We start from the raw sequence: 21,476 nt of genomic DNA, 5'->3' as shown, positions 1-21,476 counted from the left end.
TTACCACACAAACCATTTTCTGATAGAGATTTATTGAAACAATTGGCATGTGTCAGTGTTATGATACTGATGTTTTGTCACCACACATGGTTTGTTTACGTTTCTACCGTTGTGTCTAGATGGAGTAGCTAGGCCTACATCAGCTCTAGCCAGTGGTCGCTTCGGGGGAACACAGTTGTCGACAACTGTAGCATTGTAGCTAAGCCTAACCTTTTTCCTTACCTTAACCTCATTCTCTTAACCTCCTTTGTTAATTCACCTAACCTGGTGCGTTAGTTCTCCTAACCTGTCATGTTAATTATCCTAAACTGTTATGTAAACAAACCATCTGTGGAGACATTTCATCAGTATCACCACACCGGCAGCCAATCATGTCATCCCTGCCACTCACTTGGAGCCATTCATTGTTGTTGTTTATGTATGTAGTTAGTGGGCTAAGCTGTAGCATTAGCCATGTCTTTCAAAAGGAGACAACTCGCAAAATGCAGAAATTCTGAGAATGACGGTGACAGCGCCCCAACCTTGTGGCCATTGAGAACCCTGAATCTGAGGACCCCTTGCTCACCGACGAAGGCCCAGGTCCCTCTGAAGATGCTGGTGGTGATGTAGGCAGACCTATAGTGGGTGAGGTGCAGTAGGTCTGCGGTAGCTGGAAGGCCTCACCCCTCCTGGCTCTGCTGTTTGCTTTGATGAGTCTCCGTCTGGAGACCAAAATCCCTATTTTTTTGTAATTGTACATAAACTTTGCATGTAAATCAAACACAGTCCCATTATGCAATTTTATTGGCAATATTTTACCCACCTCCCCACTTCCTCATCCTCCCCACTCCCTCATCCTCCCCACTCCCTCATCCTCCCCACTCCCTCATCCTCCCTACTCCCTCATCCTCCCCACTCCCTCATCCTCCCTACTCCCTCATCCTCCCCACTCCCTCATCCTCCCCACTTCCTCATCCTCCCCACTCCCTCATCCTCCCCACTCCCTCATCCTCCCTACTCCTTCATCCTCCCCACTCCCTCATCCTCCCCACTCCCTCATCCTCCCCACTCCCTCATCATCCCCACTCCCTCATCCTCCCCACTTCCTCATCCTCCCCACTCCCTCATCCTCCCCACTCCCTCATCATCCCCACTCCCTCATCCTCCCCACTCCCTCATCCTCCCCACTCCCTCATCCTCCCCACTCCCTCATTCTCCCCACTCCCTCATTCTCCCCACTCCCTCATCCTCCCCACTCCCTCATCCTCCCCACTCCCTCATCCTCCCCACTTCCTCATCCTCCCCACTCCCTCATCCTCCCCACTTCCTCATCCTCCCTACTCCTTCATCCTCCCCACTCCCTCATCCTCCCCACTTCCTCATCCTCCCCACTCCCTCATCCTCCCCACTCCTTCATCCTCCCCACTCCCTCATCCTCCCCACTCCCTCATCCTCCCCACTCCCTCATCCTCCCCACTCCCTCATCCTCCCTACTCCCTCATCCTCCCTACTCCCTCATCCTCCCTACTCCCTCATCCTCCCCACTCCCTCATCCTCCCCACTCCCTCATCCTCCCCACTCCCTCTCCAAACAGTATATTTCTAACATACAAAAGCTGTCCTCAATCTTCAGCACAAAATATGTCCAGGTCCAGTTCTGATATTGGCAAATACTGTTTGTGTTTGTGGTTTCTGAAAGTACAGAATAAAGAGGAATGATTAGTAATTAGAATACAACATGAGGATATAGCAATAAAACACATAATAACTGATGATCTCCACAAGAGGGCAGAGCAGAGCTATACAGGCCAAATGCAGGCCAATGCAATGGTCATGATAAGGCCAGGGCAGCTTCCGGATACAACACCAGCTAATACTTCTTTGACGCCATTAGTGTTAACATCGTTTCACAGAACTAATAGATGAATGCAACCACATTATCAAAATTGAATTTAACACAACAAAGGTTATGAAATCAGTACCTTGCTTGTCCACGGTTATAAAGGAATATACACAGAATACATTATGCCCCATACAGAAATACAGTCTGCTACAGTAGAAATGACATAACATGATATACAGAAACTGTATTATGATAAGGTAATAAGGTACTGACTTTGATATGAATACACACAGTATTTATTAGTCAGGAAAACAACAATGGATGTGATGTGGCCACCAGCCGGAAAATGCACTAAGGGAAGAGTTCAGGCAGGTTCAGTTCTGACTGGAGATGCACAAATGTCTTCCTATTTGATCTGAGGAAACACTGGTGGAGTACTTGGGCTCTCATCGAAGAGACAAGTTTGCCCAGCTCATCTAGCTAATCCTTGTCTTACATATGCATCACAGGTGGTTGCTGGCACATTGATTGGGGAGGACGGGCTGGTGGTAATGGCTAGAGCGGAATTAGCGGACTGGTATCAAATACATACAACACATGGTTTCCATTCCATGCACTGTCCCAGCCATTATTATGAGCTGTCCTCCCCTCAGCAGCCTCCACTGATTAGCATAGCGTGCCTCAAAACTAAGTTGTCTGCCACAGTGAAATGAGCTACTTCTATGTGAATTCATGAGGACGCGGAACACACCTCATTTCAAACTGTAAAATTGACCAGTTGATACACGGCCTATGGAAAAGGAGCAGGCAGCATGCCTTAGTTTGAGGGCAGCAAGGGTTAACTGTCTTGTTGCTTAGCAATCACATTTTGGTAGAGTGATAGAATTCGGACATTACGCACATGAGAAAACTCACTCTTGGGGACTGTTAGAGATATTTTGGAACTCACGTATGAAAAGGATAATGATCTGCTTTGCCCCTGTGATATTAACTGCACCTCTCACCCAGTTCACCCTCTCACCTGTCCACTCTCCTATGAATGGCACTGGCATTGAAATGCGGTAATTATCATTGTTCCCATACATCACTACTGCTAGTGCAAAAGGAATACAGTTTTCAGTACACAGATGAATGCTGTTATGACACCTTTCTGAACATAACTCAAGTCTCCTTTTCTCCAGCTCTTCTGCTAGTGGTTCCTCCTCCAGCTTACCCCTTAGTCAGCCTCGTTTCACATGAAGGAGAGGTTGTAGTTTTCACTGCTGTGGGCGTGACCAGCGTTGTCCGAAACTCTCCGGCTTGGTGGACCTTGATGTCGCCCAGACTCAGGCTGTGCTTGTGGTTATCTCCTGGGGTGTGTTAATTTGACCTGTGAATACACTGCAAGGCATGGGTCATTTTCTGACAGTATGACAGCATTGATTCACCCATTGTGGAATTACCTCCCTTAGGAGAGTCTGAAAACCAGTCCACAATTACCAGTGCGTGAGTCTTACCCCTACTTCGAGGAAGTGGCCATATAAAGTCCATCTGCAATGATGAAAAGGATCCGTCTGGTGGTGCTAGCTGTTTGGCGGGAGTTTGCTGAGAATCCCAGCTTTAGTATTTACACGATTTACATGCAGTTTGGTCGCATCTTCTGTTTTAGATTGTGGCTCCGCTTTCGCCGCGTCATCTGCTCGGAAATTCCATACTGCTATCTTATCAGTACGACTGGTGTGAGCTTCACATTTTACCACAGCTAGTCTACTGGGTAATAGACACACTTCTAGTAATGCCTCCACTTCCTGTCCATGTTTAATTGGTGTTCCTGTCGCAGTTAGCATGCCCCAAAATCATGAACCACTCCTAACGCATAGAGAGAGTCTGTGTACATTGTAGCATCCTCCCCTGCTGGCAACCGGCAGCGCAACTCCCTGGGCTGACATTGATGCGGCAATGGGGCCAGCTTTAGATGCTTCCACATCATCACACAGAGCATATCCAATCACTCGCTTTCCTCCTGTCGTCATGTGACTAGAGCCGTCTGTGTATAATAGCCTACTTTACCCGATTCTAGTTCTGTTTCCTACAGATCGGGGTGAGGCTTTGGAGTGATTTAGTCTGGATCACACTCATGAGCTTCTCCCTCATTGGGCAAGGGCAATAATGACACAGGATTCAGTGCACCAACTTTATGGAATTGCAGAATTTCACAAACTGCTCTCCCAAGGCAACAGCCTCAGGAAGCAAAGGGAGAGATAGGGACACCCCATCCTCTCCTGGTAGAGAAAATACACATTTTGCTTTTAACCAGTCCTAAAAATTATAAATCTTTATATCTTACTTCCCATTTAATTTCCCATTTCCTTTCTTTCTCACTTTCGTTGTTACTTTCACTCGTCTACATATCTGCTTCCCTCAACCCCGACTCATCCACTCTTCCCAACAGGAAAGCCCTCTCAATCACCATCACCCAGCATATTTATCTTCCCTCTACAATCTCTACTATACTCTACCTCTCTTACCCTCTAACAATACTTTACCAGGTGAGCAAAAAGGTTTTAATTACAGACAAAACCACACGATAACTTCTGTTTACAGGGAAGCCACTTCGCCCCCTTTACTTTCTCCTTATTGGAAGGTATCGTTTGTATTTGAATCTACACTGAAGTGTTTAAATGTATATATTTATTACCAATCGCCGCGGTCTATTCACTACTTGCTTCACACTCATTAATGTCTTATTTTGAGATTAATATGTAACGCTCGCATATTATAAAATATATCAGCCAGATACCAAATGTTCACCAAATTAAAAGGTACTGTATCAATTGAACTACCCCTGCGTCCCATTTAGTCCACCGGGCGTGTTGGGATTCTGTGAACAGTAGTTGCAACTGCATTTGGAACATACAAATACATGTTTTGACCCACAGTAATCGAGGCCGTGTTTTGCAGAACCATTTTGGTTGCTTGCACTTCTCCCAGTCACAGTGGCATTCCATTTGCCTAAAGATTTACTCCAGTACGTGACTGGTCTCTGTCTTTTCCCCCATGGTTCCGCGCAACTTACCACAGTACCTATCTTATTCATGCATGGAAATGTCAGGTTTGGCAACCCCAATGCAGCCGCTTGACACAACTGATTCTTTAACTCTACAAATGCCTCCAGTTCACAATCTTGAATGGTTTCTATAAAAACGCATCCTCACAATCTTGGCTCCACTCTGTTCTCTCACGAGGACCCCTCCTCTCTTTCGTCATGTAAGAGGTTCCCCTATTTCAGAATAAGACAGAATAAAGTGCCTCTAAAAACGCCAGGTTTAGAGCACGTAGAGTGTTCGGTCCTCCCAGAGAATGAATAGTTTTGATGTGGGCTATAGGTGTTATCCTAACTGAATGTTTGTTAGTAGTACCTGGGACTCCAATATGATACACCACATCCTTTCCTTTCTCACTAGAAATAGGGGCTGGTACAGTGAGTTGGTTCTCAGTAATATCAGGATATCCACCGCCACTGAGTCCCCAGCCCCCGGCTTAATCGGATACTGCCGTGTAGGTGGAATTCCCTCCACCACTGTAGGTTTACACCCTTTGATAAGACCGCAATCTAAAGGCATCTTTTGCCCACAGTTCACAAAGATTATCCAAACCTAAAATCGGTTCTACCCCAGCTACCATAAAGAATGATCCCGGTATTGTTATTGGCATGGGTAGTAGTTGGGTAGTAGTTGGGTAGTAGTTGGGTAGTAGTTGGGTAGTAGTTGGGTAGTAGATGGGTAGTAGTTGGGTAGTAGTTGGGTAGTAGTTGGGTAGTAGTTGCATAGCTTTAGATTCCTCCCCAGTTACTCCTGGTTTTTATTGGTCGCGTCTTACTGGAGTCGGCTAGTTTAGTTGACCTTGCAGGCCTTTTAGTTTTGGTTTTATCGGTTTTACCTTTCCATTGATAGAACGCTGACATTAAAACGCTTGTGCCAACTCATCTCAGATAATCAGTGTGGAATTTTCCATCAGAAGGGAAGTGCGAACCAATTTTACCAAATTTGCTAAACATTTTCCCATCCTCAAGCCGAATTGTTAGATTGCTTGTGTGCCACTTTCGGTCTATCCATGGCTCTGTTTAATGTCCCTTTCTCCAGAAATTACATGCAACCTTCACCATGCGTACCAGTATACAGATGTGCCAGCTTCTCCAAAACCCACACTGACAATACAGACAGTCAAACAGACATGTCGTATGTATGGCCACTCCCCTCAAACCTCATAGGGTACTTCAACTCCTAGTCCTAGGGGATGGTTAAACCCTCCTAGGCACGCAGTGCCCACAGTACCTACAGTATCTACCCTATATGGGGGATAAACCTTCCCAAGCATGCTGTGCACACAGTACCTACAGTATCTACCCTATATGGGGGATAAACCTTCCCAAGCATGCTGTGCCCACAGTACCTACAGTATCTACCCTATATGGGGGATAAAACTTCCCAAGCATGCTGTGCCCACAGTACTTACAGTATCTACCCTATATGGGGGATAAACCTTCCCAAGCATGCTGTGCCCACAGTACCTACAGTATCTACCCTATATGGGGGATAAACCTTCCCAAGCATGCTGTGCCCACAGTACCTACAGTATCTACCCTATATGGGGGATAAAACTTCCCAAGCATGCTGTGCCCACAGTACTTACAGTATCTACCCTATATGGGGGATAAAACTTCCCAAGCATGCTGTGCCCACAGTACCTACAGTATCTACCCTATATGGGGGATAAACCTTCCCAAGCATGCTGTGCCCACAGTACCTACAGTATCTACCCTATATGGGGGATAAACCTTCCCAAGCATGCTGTGCCCACATTGCCTAGTCTAACATTTATGGTGGCTAAACCTTCCTAGGAAACCCTACGACCGGTCGTATACACAGTGGGCCTACTGAATAACTTCAGGCTCTCAAGGTCCGTTTTCTGTACATTTTATATTCAGTCCCTCGTCTCCCCAAGATGTCAGGATGAGTGGTAACAGGTTTAGGAACTTCGCCCGTCTTGTTTTGTTTGCCGGCTCCAGTTCCACTGATTCGGAATCGTTAGTTCGACTGTAGATCGTGGTGAATCAAGCCAACAACGCCAAATGTTAGGCTCTAATTTCTAGGATGAACAATCAGTCTCTGTTGCTGGGCAGGAACTGAGTCTGTTCCTCATGTTGGTGTTATCATGTCCCAGCTTGACTCAGGAACCTTCGTACTCCTCCGTACCTTTCACAGATCTTCTTGTCTGGTGAGGCCTTGAGTTATGGGGAGTACACGTCCCTATAGTCTACTGCTGTCCACTAGATAATTGCACTTCTCATACACAGAGAGCTTAAACCTAACACTACTTTAAAGCCTTAATAATATATAAAAACAGTACTGTCATATTGAGAGTATATAATGATATAACACAGTGTTATAGAACAGTAATTACAATGTATTGGCTCTAACTCCAGACACATGGTTCCTATTCAACCCTTGTCGAATCATGCAATCAATCAAATGTATTTATAAAGCCCTTCTTACATCAGCTGATGTCACAAAGTGCTGTACAGAAACCCAGCCTAAAACCCCAAACAGTAAGCAATGCAGGTGTAGAAGTGGTTAGGAAAAACTCCCTTGAAAAGCCAGAACCTAGAAAGAAACCTAAAGAGGAACCAGGTTATGAGGGGTGGCCAGTCCTCTTCTGGCTGTGCCAGGTGGAAATTATAACAGAACATGGCCAATATGTTCAAATGTTCATAGATGACCACAATAATCACAGTGGTTGTAGAGGGTGCAACAGGTCAGCACCTCAGGAGTAAATGTCAGTTGGCTTTTCATAGCCGATCATTCAGAGTGTCTCTAGAGAGTTGAAAACAGCATGTCTGGGACAGGTAGCACGTCCAGTGAACAGGTCAGGGTTCCATAGCCGCAGGCAGAACAGTTGGAACTGGAGCAGCAGCACGACCAGGTGGACTGGGGACAGCAAGGAGTCATCAGTCCAGGTAGTCCTGAGGCATGGTCCTAGGGCTCAGGTCCTCCGAGAGAGAGAGAAAGAGAAAGAAAGAAAGAAAGAAAGAAAGAAAGAAAGAAAGAAAGAAAGAAAGAAAGGAGAATGAAATAGAGAGAGAGAATTAGAGAGCATACTTAAATTCACACAGGACACCGCATAAGACAGGAGAAATACGCCAGATATAACAGACTGACCCTAGCCCCCCAACATTCTTGCCCTCAGAGACAGGCCCCCACTCCCTCTGACCAAATAAAATGCACATAGATCGTCTGCTATGTTAATTGTACAATTAGAAACAGATTAAAATGGGCTCTATTCAGATCTAAGTTCCAACACCAGCAATCCGGGAACATTACCTAAGATTCCCATTAAGTTCTAGTTAGGGTTTTATCTAACATTAGAATGATAACATCCCAAAAACATTCAACAAATTTTTCATTCAAAGAATGTTTTTGTCACGAATCCTGCTTCCTGAGTCTGTGTATGCCTGTGTTTCTGTCGTGGAGTGTGTTTCCGGTGTCCTGGAACGCACCCTGTCTGGTTGCTGGGCGAATTAGCTTGTTGGGAGAACGATGTTCACCCGCACCTGTCTCCCATCAGTAATCTGCACACCTGTCCTTTTACGTATTGCTTGCCTTAGACTTACCTCCGTTTGTTCTGTCTTCAGTTACTCACCTGGATCATTTACCCCATTCCCGCCTGGTCGTAGGAGGATTCCGCTACCCCATTGGATCCACCTATTTACTCCCATCAACTCACCACCGCTGCCCGCTACACCACCTGGATATATCTACCCATTCACATTCACTTGTAAATAAATACTCACCTTCTTCCTACTCTCCTTGTCCTGGTCTGCTTCTGGGTTTGATTTTGAAAGAACGTGACAGTTTTTGATAACAAAATGTTAGTTATTTGTTTTCAATGACATATCCTTGGAATGTTATCCTAACGTTCACTAAAATATTGTGCACAACATCTGTAAAAACCACCACAGAACATTCCACAAAAAAATCTCAGTAGGTTTCCAGGTAAAGTAATTACACAATGTACCAGTAATGTTTTTGAACATACTGCTGCAAACAAAATGTGATATGTGATATTAAGAAATGGACAGTTCTTGTGTTTTGGGCACATCTATTGTATGATGTCCCCACAATGTCCCCACCAGACTGTTCCCACAACCTAATGAAACATTGTGGAATCTTTAAAGAACAGACAAAAATGTGTTCTGGGAATGTTCTTGCAATGTCAGGCGAATGTTTTATATAAACATTGTATAATCATCAGCACAACTGGACAGTTTTAGCGTTATGAGAACCTTTTCCGCAACCTAACGAACGTTCTGGGAACTTACACAGAACCAATTTTTGTTTGCTGGGTGTGCTTTGTTTTTCAGTTTTCTTTCTTTCACCTCTGACCATTGACACTCCCCCTCGTGTCTTGACCAGGGACTTCCCGTTCAGCATTGTGTTCCTGGTGGACGGTAAGAGATGGGACCTCCCGAGTGGCGCAGCGGTCTAAGACACTGCGTCACTACAGACCCGGGTTCGATCCCTGGCAGTGTCGCAGCCGGCTGTGACAGGGAGACCCATGAGTCGGCGCACAATTGGCCCAGCGTCCCCTAACCCGGATGACGCTGGGCCAATGGTGCGCCGACTCATGGGTCTCCCTGTTACGGCCGGCTGCGACACTGGCTGGGATGTCCTTGTCCCATTGCGCTCTAATGACTCCTGTGGTGGGCATGCATACTGACATGGTCGCCAGTTGTACAGTGTTTCCTCCGGCACATTGGTGCGGCTGGCTTCCGGGTTAAGGCTCGTGCACAGTCTCAACATGTTTACCACATAAAGAACATTGATTGGAGGAAGCAATCAGATGAACTCAGATGGATGTAATATTGACAGACACTGTTACGCAAATTACCCTTTGCGTAACAGTGAAACTCTACATAATTAGATTAGTTACCCCAATGCATTTAATTTCTGTTGATTCTTAAAAATAAAGGTGCTAGTTGGAACCAAATAAGGTTATTGACAAACGATGCCATAGGGGAAGATCCATAAATGAGATTGTTCTTTGAAGAACCACAAAAAAATTCCAAACCAGAAATATTTCGGCTCTCCAGGATCGGAGTTGAATGTAACGTTTTAGGCCCTAAAACCCTGCTTGTCATGTTGCCTTTTAAGTGAATTTTAGAGTTACCAGTAATACCCAGGACTGTGTTTGCTAGTGACAGACATGGTTGTTGCATTAATAAATGTTCAGTCCTGTGTCCTTCACCAAGTGAAATCCTAAATGTTGTCATTAAAATGAATTGCTAGATAAACAAATACTCTGATCTTGTATATTATATTCAGTTGTTCAAAGGTGAGAAAAGTGTACAGTAACGGTTGAACAGAAGTCCTATAAATCCACCCTAATAATCCTCACTAATCATGGAACTGTGATGACAACAGTCCAGTCTTCACGAACCAAGCCCCAGATTCCAGGTTTAAACAGTTATGTTCGGTTTGCGTTTCATAATGTTTCAAATAGGCTACATGTCCCAAATGTCTGCCCACTTGTAATACGTTAACCTAATATCAGTGAGCTCCAAAAGTATTGGGACAGTCAAATTGTGTGTAGTTAAGGCTCTGTATGAAATTATACAATCACTATGAGGTTTAAGTGCAGAATGACAGCTTTAATTGGAAGGTATTTTCATCCATATCGGGTGAACCGTTTAGAGATTTCTGTACTTTTTGTACATAGTCCCCCCCATATTTAAGGGTCCAAAAGTATATGGGCCGATTCACTTATGCGTATTATTAAATAGTTAACAGCTTAGTATTCAGGACTATCTGTAATCATGGAAGAATCCACATTAATGTACAAGTGCCTATTGGAATCCAGCCAGAGTTAGGATTTCCAACATTTGGAGTTTGTATTCACCCGCAACCTGCAATGTGAATGACTGCCAGGGTTGGGAAGACATTGATATGAGATTAAATTAAACATCAAAACTGGAACAACCATTTCAGTAACGTGTGCAAGAAGTCAAAGTAACAGATTGGAATAGTTTAGAAAAATGTATGTTACTTATATTTGAGTAGCATAATTAATTAATTAATCAATCAATCAATGTCAATTTCAAAAACATCCTGGAAAATATGATAGGGATAGGCATTGGGGTTATTTTACTGAGTGTTAATTGAAATATTTGACCATGTTCATTTTAACACATGCTAGTCAACACGGGCCTGTTTTGTTGTGTGCTGTGAAAGGGACACATATGCAGGCTTCAATTCATTTCAAGAACCTTTCAGAATTCTGAAGACGGTTAAATACCTGGTTGGAAATCAATCAACCTCATCTGAGTTTGTAAAAACTATTGCATGTACACACGCATATTCACACACTCACACACTCGCACACTCACACACAAACATACAGTACACACACACGCGCACACGCACACGCACACGTACACGCACACACACACACACACACACACACACACACACACACACACACACACACACACACACACACACACACACACACACACACACACACACACACACACACACACACACACACACACAAACATACAGTACACGCACGCACGCACGCACGCACGCACGCACGCACGCACGCACGCACGCACGCACGCACACACACACACACACACACACACACACACACACACACACACACACACACACACACACACACACACACATCTTACCCTGAAAACCTGTCTCCTGCTCCTCTCCTGCTTCTAGAGACAGATTCCTGACCATGGTGAATGTGACGGGGGATGTGTTGACCACAGGTATCATGGCCCACATCTGTAGAAAATACTTAATGAAAGAAGGAGATGGGGTGAGTAGCTGCCTCCCTTATCATACTATGGTGCCTCTATTAATACCCCTTTCACACTATTGTACATGCTGCCATCATCACACCTAGCTAGTTCCCCACAGAGTACAACTCCTGTTGATACTCAGCTCAGGTCACAGACATGCTGGCACAGAGGGCACAGACCTGCTGATAAACCAGGCTACTAGTCTATCTGTCCTGGTCTGCCAAATACGGTGTGGTTATTTATGACACATTCATTTTTCTACTGAACAAGCTAGAGACTATGTTTTGTGTGAGGCACTGAATGTCTGGAAAAGTTTGACTGGTAATGTCTATCTGTCTCTGTGTCATCTCCCTTCCTCTACATTTCAGCATAATTTGTCTCCAACTTCTTGTCTATATGTTTCCTTTCCCCCACCTGTTCCTTTATCCAGCTTCCTCCACCCATTCCCTCTCTCCTTGTATATATTAATTACCCTCACCCCTCTCTCCCCATCTCGCCATCGCCACTCCCTCTCTGACCTCATTGCCTCTGATCGGTGAGACCAAGCCCATGATAAAAACCAGCAGCTGATGAACTGACAGAACAACAACAGTAGCTTCCAGCCGCCTCCCCCAGGGGGAAGCCATGCCCTGTCTCATGCAGCTGGAGGAAAGAAACCCCCCCCCCCCCCCCCCCCCCACCGTTCAGTACACTGGAATGAACACCACTGAAATGAACACCACTGGAATGCAGGTGGACATGGATGAACAGGTGAACAGAGGGAGCACGGATTGATCCCATCTTGTTTGTTATTGTTGAGTGATTGAGTGATTCGTTTTCATGTCTTGTTTTGTTTGTGAGAAACGTGAGGTTTGCGGCAAGACTTCGCCCTGTGCTTTCATGCATGGTGGATAAAGGGCGGGAGCACAGCGAATGGGGAAGGATAGGCGTCTCTGAAACCTGAGAGTGGGAAATCATTATTTTCCAGGAGTCCTTCACTGAAGCGGACACGTCACTAGCTGGGATAAGTGACAACAAGCACGGTGACTGGATTTATTTGTGGCTTAACAGAGGACATATTGTATTTGCTGTTCACTTTCCAGTTCCTGTACATGCCATAGCTGCATAGCAGGAGATTTACTTATTGTATGTGTGCCTTTGGAGAAAAAAAATATCCCTTAATTATACCAGTTAAGTTGAATCAGAACACATTCTCATTTACAGCAGTGAACTGGGGAATAGTTGCAGCAGAGAGGAGGGGGGATGAATGAGCCAATTGGAAGCTGGGGATGATTAGGTGGCCGTAATGGAGTTAACACCCCTACTTATGATAAGTGCCGTGCCATGGGATCTTTAGTGACGACAGAGAGTCAGGACATCCAATTTAACATCCAACTTGAAAGACGGCACCCTACACAGGGCAATGTCCCCAATCACTGCACTGGGGAATTGGGATATTTTGGGGGGGAATAGGAGAAAAGAGTGCCTCCTACTGGCACTCCAAGACCACTTCCAGCAGCATCTGGACTCTCATTTAGGGACCAACCCTGCTTAGCTTTAGAGACAAGCCAGCACTGGGATGCATAGTGGTATGCTGCTGGCTAAAACAGGCACTCTTCAAGGTGGAATACTCTTACAAATGTATACAGTTGAAGTCGGAAGTTTACATACACTTAGGTTGGAGTCATTAAAACTTGTTTTTTCAACCACTCCACAAAAGTCTTGCTTCAAACTATAGTTTTGGTTAGGACATCTACTTTGTGCATGACACAATACATTTTTCCAACAATTATTTCACTTATAATTCACTGTATCACAATTCCAGTGGGTCAGAAGTTTACTTACACAAAGTTAACTGTGCCTTTAAATAGCTTGGAAAATTCCAGAAAATGATGTCATGGCTTTAGAAGCTTCTGATAGGCTAATTTACATCATTTGAGTCAATTGGAGGTGTACCTGTGGATGTATTTCAAGTTCTACCTTCAAAATCAGCGCCTTTTTGCTTGACATCATGGGAAAGTCAAAGGAAATCAGCCAGAACAACAGCAATCCCAGAACAACAGCAAAGGACCTTGTGAAGATGCTGGAGGAAACAGGTACAAAAGTATCTATATCCACAGTAAAAACTAGTCTTATATCGACATAACCTGAAAGGCCGCTCAGCAAGGAAGAAGCCACTGCTCCAAAACCAAAACCACCATAAAAAGCCAGACTACGGTTTTCAACTGCACATGGGGACAAAGATCATACTTTTTGGAGAAATGTCCTCTGGTCTGATGAAACAAAAATAGAACTGTTTGGCCATAAAGACCATCGTTATGTTTGGAGGAAAAAGGCGGAGGCTTGCAAGCCGAAGAACACCATCCCAACCGTGAAGCACGGGGGTGGCAGCATCATGTTGTGGGGGTGCTTTGCTGCAGGAGGGACTGGTGCACTGAATAGAGCCTATTCCGTGATTTTTGCAGTTCGTTCCAGTCATTGGCAGCAGAGAACTGGAAGGAAAGGAGGCCAAACGAGGAATTGGCTTTGGGGGTGACCAGTGAGATATACCTGCTGGAGTGCATGCTACGGCTGGGTGCTGCTATGGTGACCAGTGAGCTGAGATAAGGCGGGGCTTTACCTAGCAAAGACTTATTGATGACCTGGAGCCAGTGGGTTTGGTGACGAATATGAAGCGAGGGCCAGCCAACAAGAGCGTACAGGTCGCAGTGGTGGGAATGTATGCACACATAACTGTAAGTCGCTTTGGATAAAAGCGTCTGCTAAATGGCATATATTATTATTATTATTATTATAGTATATGGGGCTTTGGTGACAAAACGGATGGCACTGTGATAGACTGCATCCAGTTTGCTGAGCAGAGTGTTGGAGGCTATTTTGTAAATTACATTGCTGAAGTCAAGGATCGGTAGGATAGTCAGTTTTACGAGGGTATGTTTGGCAACAACAGGCCCTCCGATTTGACACACTGAACTCTGTCTGAGAAGTGGCGAGCCAGGCGAGGCAGTCATTTGAGAAACCAAGGCTGTTGAGTCTGCCGATAAGAATGTGATGATTGACAGAGTCGAAAGCCTTGGCCAGGATGACAAATACAGCTGCACAGTATTGTCTCTTTTCGATGGCGGTTATGATCTTGTTTACGTTATGATATAATTTAGGACCTTGAGCGTGGCTGAGGTGCACCCATGACCAGCTCGGAAACCAGATTACAAAGCGGAGAAGGTACGGTGGGATTCTAAATGGTCGGTGATCTGTTTGTTAACTTGGCTTTCGAAGACCTTAGAAAGGACAGATTTAGGTCTGTAGCAGTGTGGGTCTAGTGTCTCCCCCTTTGAAATCGGGGATGACCGCGACAGCTTTCCAATCTTAGGGGATCTCAGACAATACGAAAGGGAGGTTGAACAGTCTAGTAATAGGGGTTGCAACAATTTTGGAGGATCATTTTAGAAAGAGAGGGTCCAGATTGTATAGCCCGGCTCATTTGTAGGGGTCCAGATTTTGCAGCTCTTTCAGAACATCAGCTATCTGGATGTGGGTGAAGGAGATATGGGGGAGGCTTGGGCAAGTTGCTGTGGGGGGTGCAGGGCTGTTGACCGGAGTAGGGGTAGCCAGGTGGAAGGCAAGGCCAGCCGTCGAAAAATGCTTATGAGACGATGAGACAACCTATAGGGAGGAGGTCAGAGACCTGGCAGTGTGGTGTCAGGAAAACAACCTCTCACTCAACGTCAACAAAACAAAGGAGATAATTGTGGAGAGGGTGGTGCAGTCTGCACAACGCATCAATCGGGGGCTAAATACCTGCCCTCCAGGACACCTACAGCACCCGATGTCACAGGAAGGCCAAAAAGATCATCAAGGACAACAACCACCCGAGCCACTGCCTGTTCACCCCGCTACCATCCAGAAGGCGAGGTCAGTACAGGTGCATCAAAGCTGGGACCGAAAGACATAGAAGCTATTTTTATCTCAAGGCCATGAGACTGTTAAACATCCATCACTAACACAGAGAGTCTGCTGCCTACATACAGACCTGAAATCATTGGCCACCCTAACAAATGGATCACTAGTCACTTTAATAATGATGTTTACACATCTCGCACTACTCATCCCAGATGTACAGTGGGGCAAAAAAGTATTTAGTCAGCCACCAATTGTGCAAGTTCTCCCACTTAAAAAGATGAGAGAGGCCTGTAATTTTCATCATAGGTACACTTCAACTATGACAGACAAAATTAGAAAAACATATCCAGAAAATCACATTGTAGGATTTTTTATGAATTTATTTGCAAATTATGGTGGAAAATAAGTATTTGGTCATCTACAAACAAGCAAGATTTCTGGCTCTCACAGACCTGTAACTTCTTCTTTAAGAGGCTCCTCTGTCCTCCACTCGTTACCTGTATTAATGGCACCTGTTTGAACTTGTTGTCAGTATAAAAGACACCTGTCCACAACCTCAGTCACACTCCAAACTCCACTATGGCCAAGACCAAAGAGCTGTCAAAGGACACCAGAAACAAAATTGTAGACCTGCACCAGGCTGGGAAGACTGAATCTGCAATAGGTAAGCAGCTTGGTTTGAAGAAATCAACTGTGGGAGCAATTATTAGGAAATGGAAGACATACAAGACCACTGATAATCTCCCTCGATCTGGGGCTCCACGCAAGATCTCACCCCGTGGGGTCAAAATGATCACAAGACCGGTGAGCAAAAATCCCAGAACCACACGGGGGGACCTAGTGAATGACCTGCAGAGAGCTGGGACCAAAGTAACAAAGCCTGTCATCAGTAACACTCTACGCCGCCAGGGACTCAAATCCTGCAGTGCCAGACGTGTCCCCCTGCTTAAGCCAGTATGTCCAGGCCCGTCTGAAGTTTGCTAGAGAGCATTTGGTTGATCCAGAAGAAGATTGGGAGAATGTCATATGATCAGATGAAACCAAAATATAACTTTTTGGTAAAAACTCAACTTGTCGTGTTTGGAGGACAAAGAATGCTGAGTTGCATCCAAAGAACACCATACCTACTGTGAAGCATGGGGGTGGAAACATCATGCTTTGGTGCTGTTTCTCTGCAAAGGGACCAGGACGACTGATCCGTGTAAAGGAAAGAATGAATGGGGCCATGTATCGTGAGATTTTGAGTGAAAACCTCCTTCCATCAGCAAGGGCATTGAAGATGAAACATGGCTGGGTCTTTCAGCCTGACAATGATTCCAAACACACTGCCCGGGCAACGAAGGACTGGCACCGTAAGAAGCATTTCAAGGCCCTGGATTGGCCTAGCCAGTCTCCAGAATTCAACCCCATAGAAAATCTTTGAAGGGAGTTGAAAGTCCGTGTTGCCCAGAAACAGCCCCAAAACATCACTGCTCTAGAGGAGATCTGCATGGAGGAATGGGCCAAAATACCAGCAACAGTGTGTGAAAACCTTGTGAAGACTTACAGAAAACATTTGACCTCTGTCATTTCCAACAAAGGGTATATAACAAAGTATTGAGATAAACTTTTGTTATTGACCAAATACTTATTTTCCACCATAATTTGCAAATAAATTCATAAAAAATCCTACAATGTGATTTTCTGGATTTGTTTTCTCATTTTGCCTGTCATAGTTGAAGTGTATCTATGATGAAAATTACAGGCCTCTCTCATCTTTTTAAGTGGGAGAACTTGCACAATTGGTGGCTGACTAAATACTTTTTTGCCCCACTGTATATACTATATTTTATACCGTCTATTGCACCTCGTCTATGCCGGTGGGTCATGGCCCATCCATATATTTATATGTACATATTCTTATTCCATCCCTTTACGTAGATTTGTGTGTATTAGGTAGTTGCTGTGGAATTGTTAGATTACTTGTTATATATTGCTGCACTGTCAGAACTAAAAGCACAAGCCGTTCGCTACACTCGCAATAACATCTGCTAACCATGTGTATGTGACCAATAAACATTTATTTGATTTGATATAGCTTTGTTATTTTATTGTGTTTTTTCAAATGACTTTAGTTCATTTCGCAAATATTTTGTTAACTCTATTTCATTGTTGGTTAAGGGCTTGTAAGTTAACATTTCACGGTATATTTGACGCATGTGACAAATACCGTTTGATTTGAGTGGTTCCACACAACTTACGTGACTTGTTAAGCGCATTCTTACTCTTCAACTTACGTGACTTGTTAAGCGCATTCTTACTCTTCAACTTACGTGACTTGTTAAGCGCATTCTTACTCTTCAACTTACGTGACTTGTTAAGCGCATTCTTACTCTTCAACTTACGTGACTTGTTAAGCGCATTCTTACTCTTCAACTTACGTGACTTGTTAAGCGCATTCTTACTCTTCAACTTACGTGACTTGTTAAGCGCATTCTTACTCTTCAACTTACGTGACTTGTTAAGCGCATTCTTACTCTTCAACTTACGTGACTTGTTAAGCGCATTCTTACTCTTCAACTTACGTGACTTGTTAAGCGCATTCTTACTCTTCAACTTACGTGACTTGTTAAGTGCATTCTTACTCTTCAACTTATTTAGGCTTGCCATAACAAAGGGGTTGAATACTTAGTCATTTTAGATTTTCATTTTTTTATGAATTTGTAAAAATGTCTACAAACATTATTCCACGTTGACATTGTGGGGTGTTGTGTGTAGGCCAGTGACACATAATCTCAATGTAATCCATTTTAAATTCAGGCTGTAACACAACAAAATGTGGAAAAAAGTCAAGGGGTGTACTTTCAGAAGGAACTTAGTTTAGAAAAGCTCTTGTCCCATCATAGCCCATATTAAACCTTTTTACAACGGATTAATCACGTCATACCATATAAGATCTGGAGTTTTACCTGGTTAGGTTATCAGATCAGGAAAAACGCCGGGGCCCAGCAAAATAATTCACCACACCACTCTGGGACCTGTGGTGCCACCTCTGGTAGAATTGCAGGAAAGTATCTTCAGAACTAAAATGTGTCTCTCTGCTGTGAAGTGGGGGGCCACTAAAATGTTTTGCTGGGAGGTGGGGGGGCCCCCAAACTAAATCTCGCTTAGGGCCCCCAAAAGGCTAAAGCTGGCCCTGAATAAAGGTAAATAGCAGGAGGATAAAGAACATGCATTGTCTATAGATTTCCCTGCTGGGTAGACAGGCAGACTGGAGGTAGACTTCATTGATCGGAGTCATTTGAGACATTTCTATTATTGTGTCTGAAATGGGACAGTTTGACACAGACAAAATGAATAGTTGAATTCCTCCAACATGTGGCCCTGGAAAAGTATGTTGTTTCAAAACCACAATCTCAACATCTGGACTGTCTCTCTTTTTATATTTCTGTCATGATTTCTAGTTGCTCAATGTTTTTGTTTATATGCTGACATCTCAAAAAAAGAAAATAAAGTGCATTTTATATACATTTCACGCTTAATATTGTTGTGTGCTCAGAAACCTGTTAATGCGTGAAATGTATTGCTGTGTGAAATACAAATCTATACATCTGAAGGTGAATACATTGGTTCATAGCGAGGTGACTAATGGTACATCTGAAGGTGAATACATTGGTTCATAGCGAGGTGACTAATGGTACATCTGAAGGTGAATACATTGGTTCATAGCGAGGTGACTAATGGTACATCTGAAGGTGAATACATTGGTTCATAGCGAGGTGACTAATGGTACATCTGAAGGTGAATACATTGGTTCATAGCGAGGTGACTAATGGTACATCTGAAGGTGAATACATTGGTTCATAGCGAGGTGACTAATGGTACATCTGAAGGTGAATACATTGGTTCATAGCGAGGTGACTAATGGTACATCTGAAGGTGAATACATTGGTTCATAGCGAGGTGACTAATGGTACATCTGAAGGTGAATACATTGGTTCATAGCGAGGTGACTAATGGTACATCTGAAGGTGAATACATTGGTTCATAGCGAGGTGACTAATTTAATAGCATGAGATTTTCAGATACCATATGCAAATTACTTGCCGTCTTACAAAACAAGACTGGATTAAAGTAAGGCATTACATTAACAGCATGGATCTCATGGTAGTCGAAGAGCGAGGAGATTGAACACGGTCACAGAACTTGTAGTAACGATGATATAAGAACGACAAAATTTACATAAAGCCAGACTGTCTTACCAGACTACATCACGCAATCACAACCAGGGCCAATATTCACAAAAGATCTCAGAGTAGGGATACTGATCTAGGAACAGTTTAGCCTTTTGGACCATAATGAATGAGAGAGGGACCTAATCCTCAATCAGCACTCCTAGTCTGAGATGCTTTACAGTATAAATACAGGCTCAGAACTGAAAACAAAAAACTTCAAACCTTGACATAATCTTCTTTGTAAGGTGACACAGCTAGCACACAGTAAAGTTCAGAGATGGGACCCACACAGTATGATCAACATATGACAGATCTGACTGTCTTCTCTTTTCTGCTTCCACTAAAGTGGTGTTGAGACAAAGGATCTGTCCCAAATGGTGCACTATTCCCTATATAGGGCATCACATTCAACTAGAATCCTATGGGCCCTGGTCAAAAGCAGTGCACTCAATAGGGTGCCATTTGGCATGCAGACTCAAGCACAGAAATGCAACCGGATCTGTCATTGCCTTGACAAGCAAAGCCCAGAAAAATAATAGAACAAACAAAAATATAATTTGATCTGGTATCCTGCACCAGAGATATGTGCATCGTCAATTCACCACTATATGGGAAAAAAATATCACTTTGCGCTTCCATTCATAGTTCAATTTACATTTCAGAATTGAGCACGACCACTGTTTTCTGTACTTTCAAAAGAACAGGACTTTGGGATTGCAGCCTAAACAACTGCAACATTTTGGTTTTAGATCATTCAAGCTGTGTGTGTCCATGGGATAAACCTATGAAGCGAATCCTTCTCCCACTTTCTCTTCCATCATCTCCATCTCTGCCTCCTCCTCTTCCTCTTGTCTGAAGGATGCTCCGGAGGGGTTGGAGTGGCTCGAGTGGCCGATGTCCAGCACCTGCAGATTGGTCAGGTGTTTGAAGGAGCTCTCCTTCACAGAGTGGGCTAACAGATGGTTGAACCTGAGAGGGAGACAGAGCAGAGGGCCGGGGGCTGAGGTCAGTAGACAGACTCGCAATATGTGATGGTGACTGAGCAGATGCTTGAGTTTGATGTGTAAACCAGCACAGCAAGACTGATCGGATGTTGTGCTTAGAGTCTGAACCAGCATACTATAAGACCCAATCCGATATTGATATTGTCCTGTAAGGAACAACACAACATGTGCTGTAAACAAACGCTGAGATTCAGTAACGCAGCCAATTAGAGTGGCTGTATACTATTCTTTCTATGACTCATCACTTCCATTCAAAGTTCTATTGAGTTAGTAAGCAGCCTGATACTCCCTGTACTGCGTCAAGGGGAAATAAGGCCATGTTATCCGAATCAAGCCAATTTTCCACTGTCTTCAGAATGGGCTCATCTACGACGTCCTGAGTGTCATTGAATCCGACCCGTCTTAGTTTGTAATTCACTCACTATCTGACCCAGACACTCACGCATGTGCGGGCACACTCACATACGCACAGACGTTTATATCACACACTCAATGTAAACAGACGCATGCATTAGGCCACACAGACGCAAACAGATGTGCACACACAAATTCACCTCCCCTCCTCCACTGAGGCCATGGAGCATTCCAGATTGGCTGTAATTGGCTCGAGCCAGCAGCTCCCAGATGTGGAGGGATTTGGTGGAAAAACAAGCATTTCTAACTGCTGTGATACTGCAGCAGCTGCTGAGGCTGAGCCCACAGCATGAA

At 44.2% G+C, this 21,476-nt stretch overlaps 1 protein-coding gene across 2 annotated transcripts in view; it reads right to left on the bottom strand.

Moving 5' to 3' along the window:
* Positions 1–18,243: 18,243 nt before the first annotated feature.
* The window catches only part of LOC124037162 (podocan-like), a 42,887-nt gene continuing 39,654 nt past the window's right edge, over positions 18,244–21,476 (bottom strand). For both annotated transcript variants that reach the window (XM_046351828.1, XM_046351827.1), the window contains exon 13: positions 18,244–20,733. In XM_046351828.1, coding sequence (XP_046207784.1) covers positions 20,547–20,733 — 187 coding nt within the window. In that variant the 3' untranslated portion in view covers positions 18,244–20,546. The remainder of the gene's footprint in view (positions 20,734–21,476) is intronic.

Source organism: Oncorhynchus gorbuscha, linkage group LG06 (genome assembly GCF_021184085.1).
Source record: "Oncorhynchus gorbuscha isolate QuinsamMale2020 ecotype Even-year linkage group LG06, OgorEven_v1.0, whole genome shotgun sequence".
NCBI classification, from domain to species: domain Eukaryota; kingdom Metazoa; phylum Chordata; class Actinopteri; order Salmoniformes; family Salmonidae; genus Oncorhynchus; species Oncorhynchus gorbuscha.
This window is presented reverse-complemented; position numbering and strand designations above follow the sequence as displayed.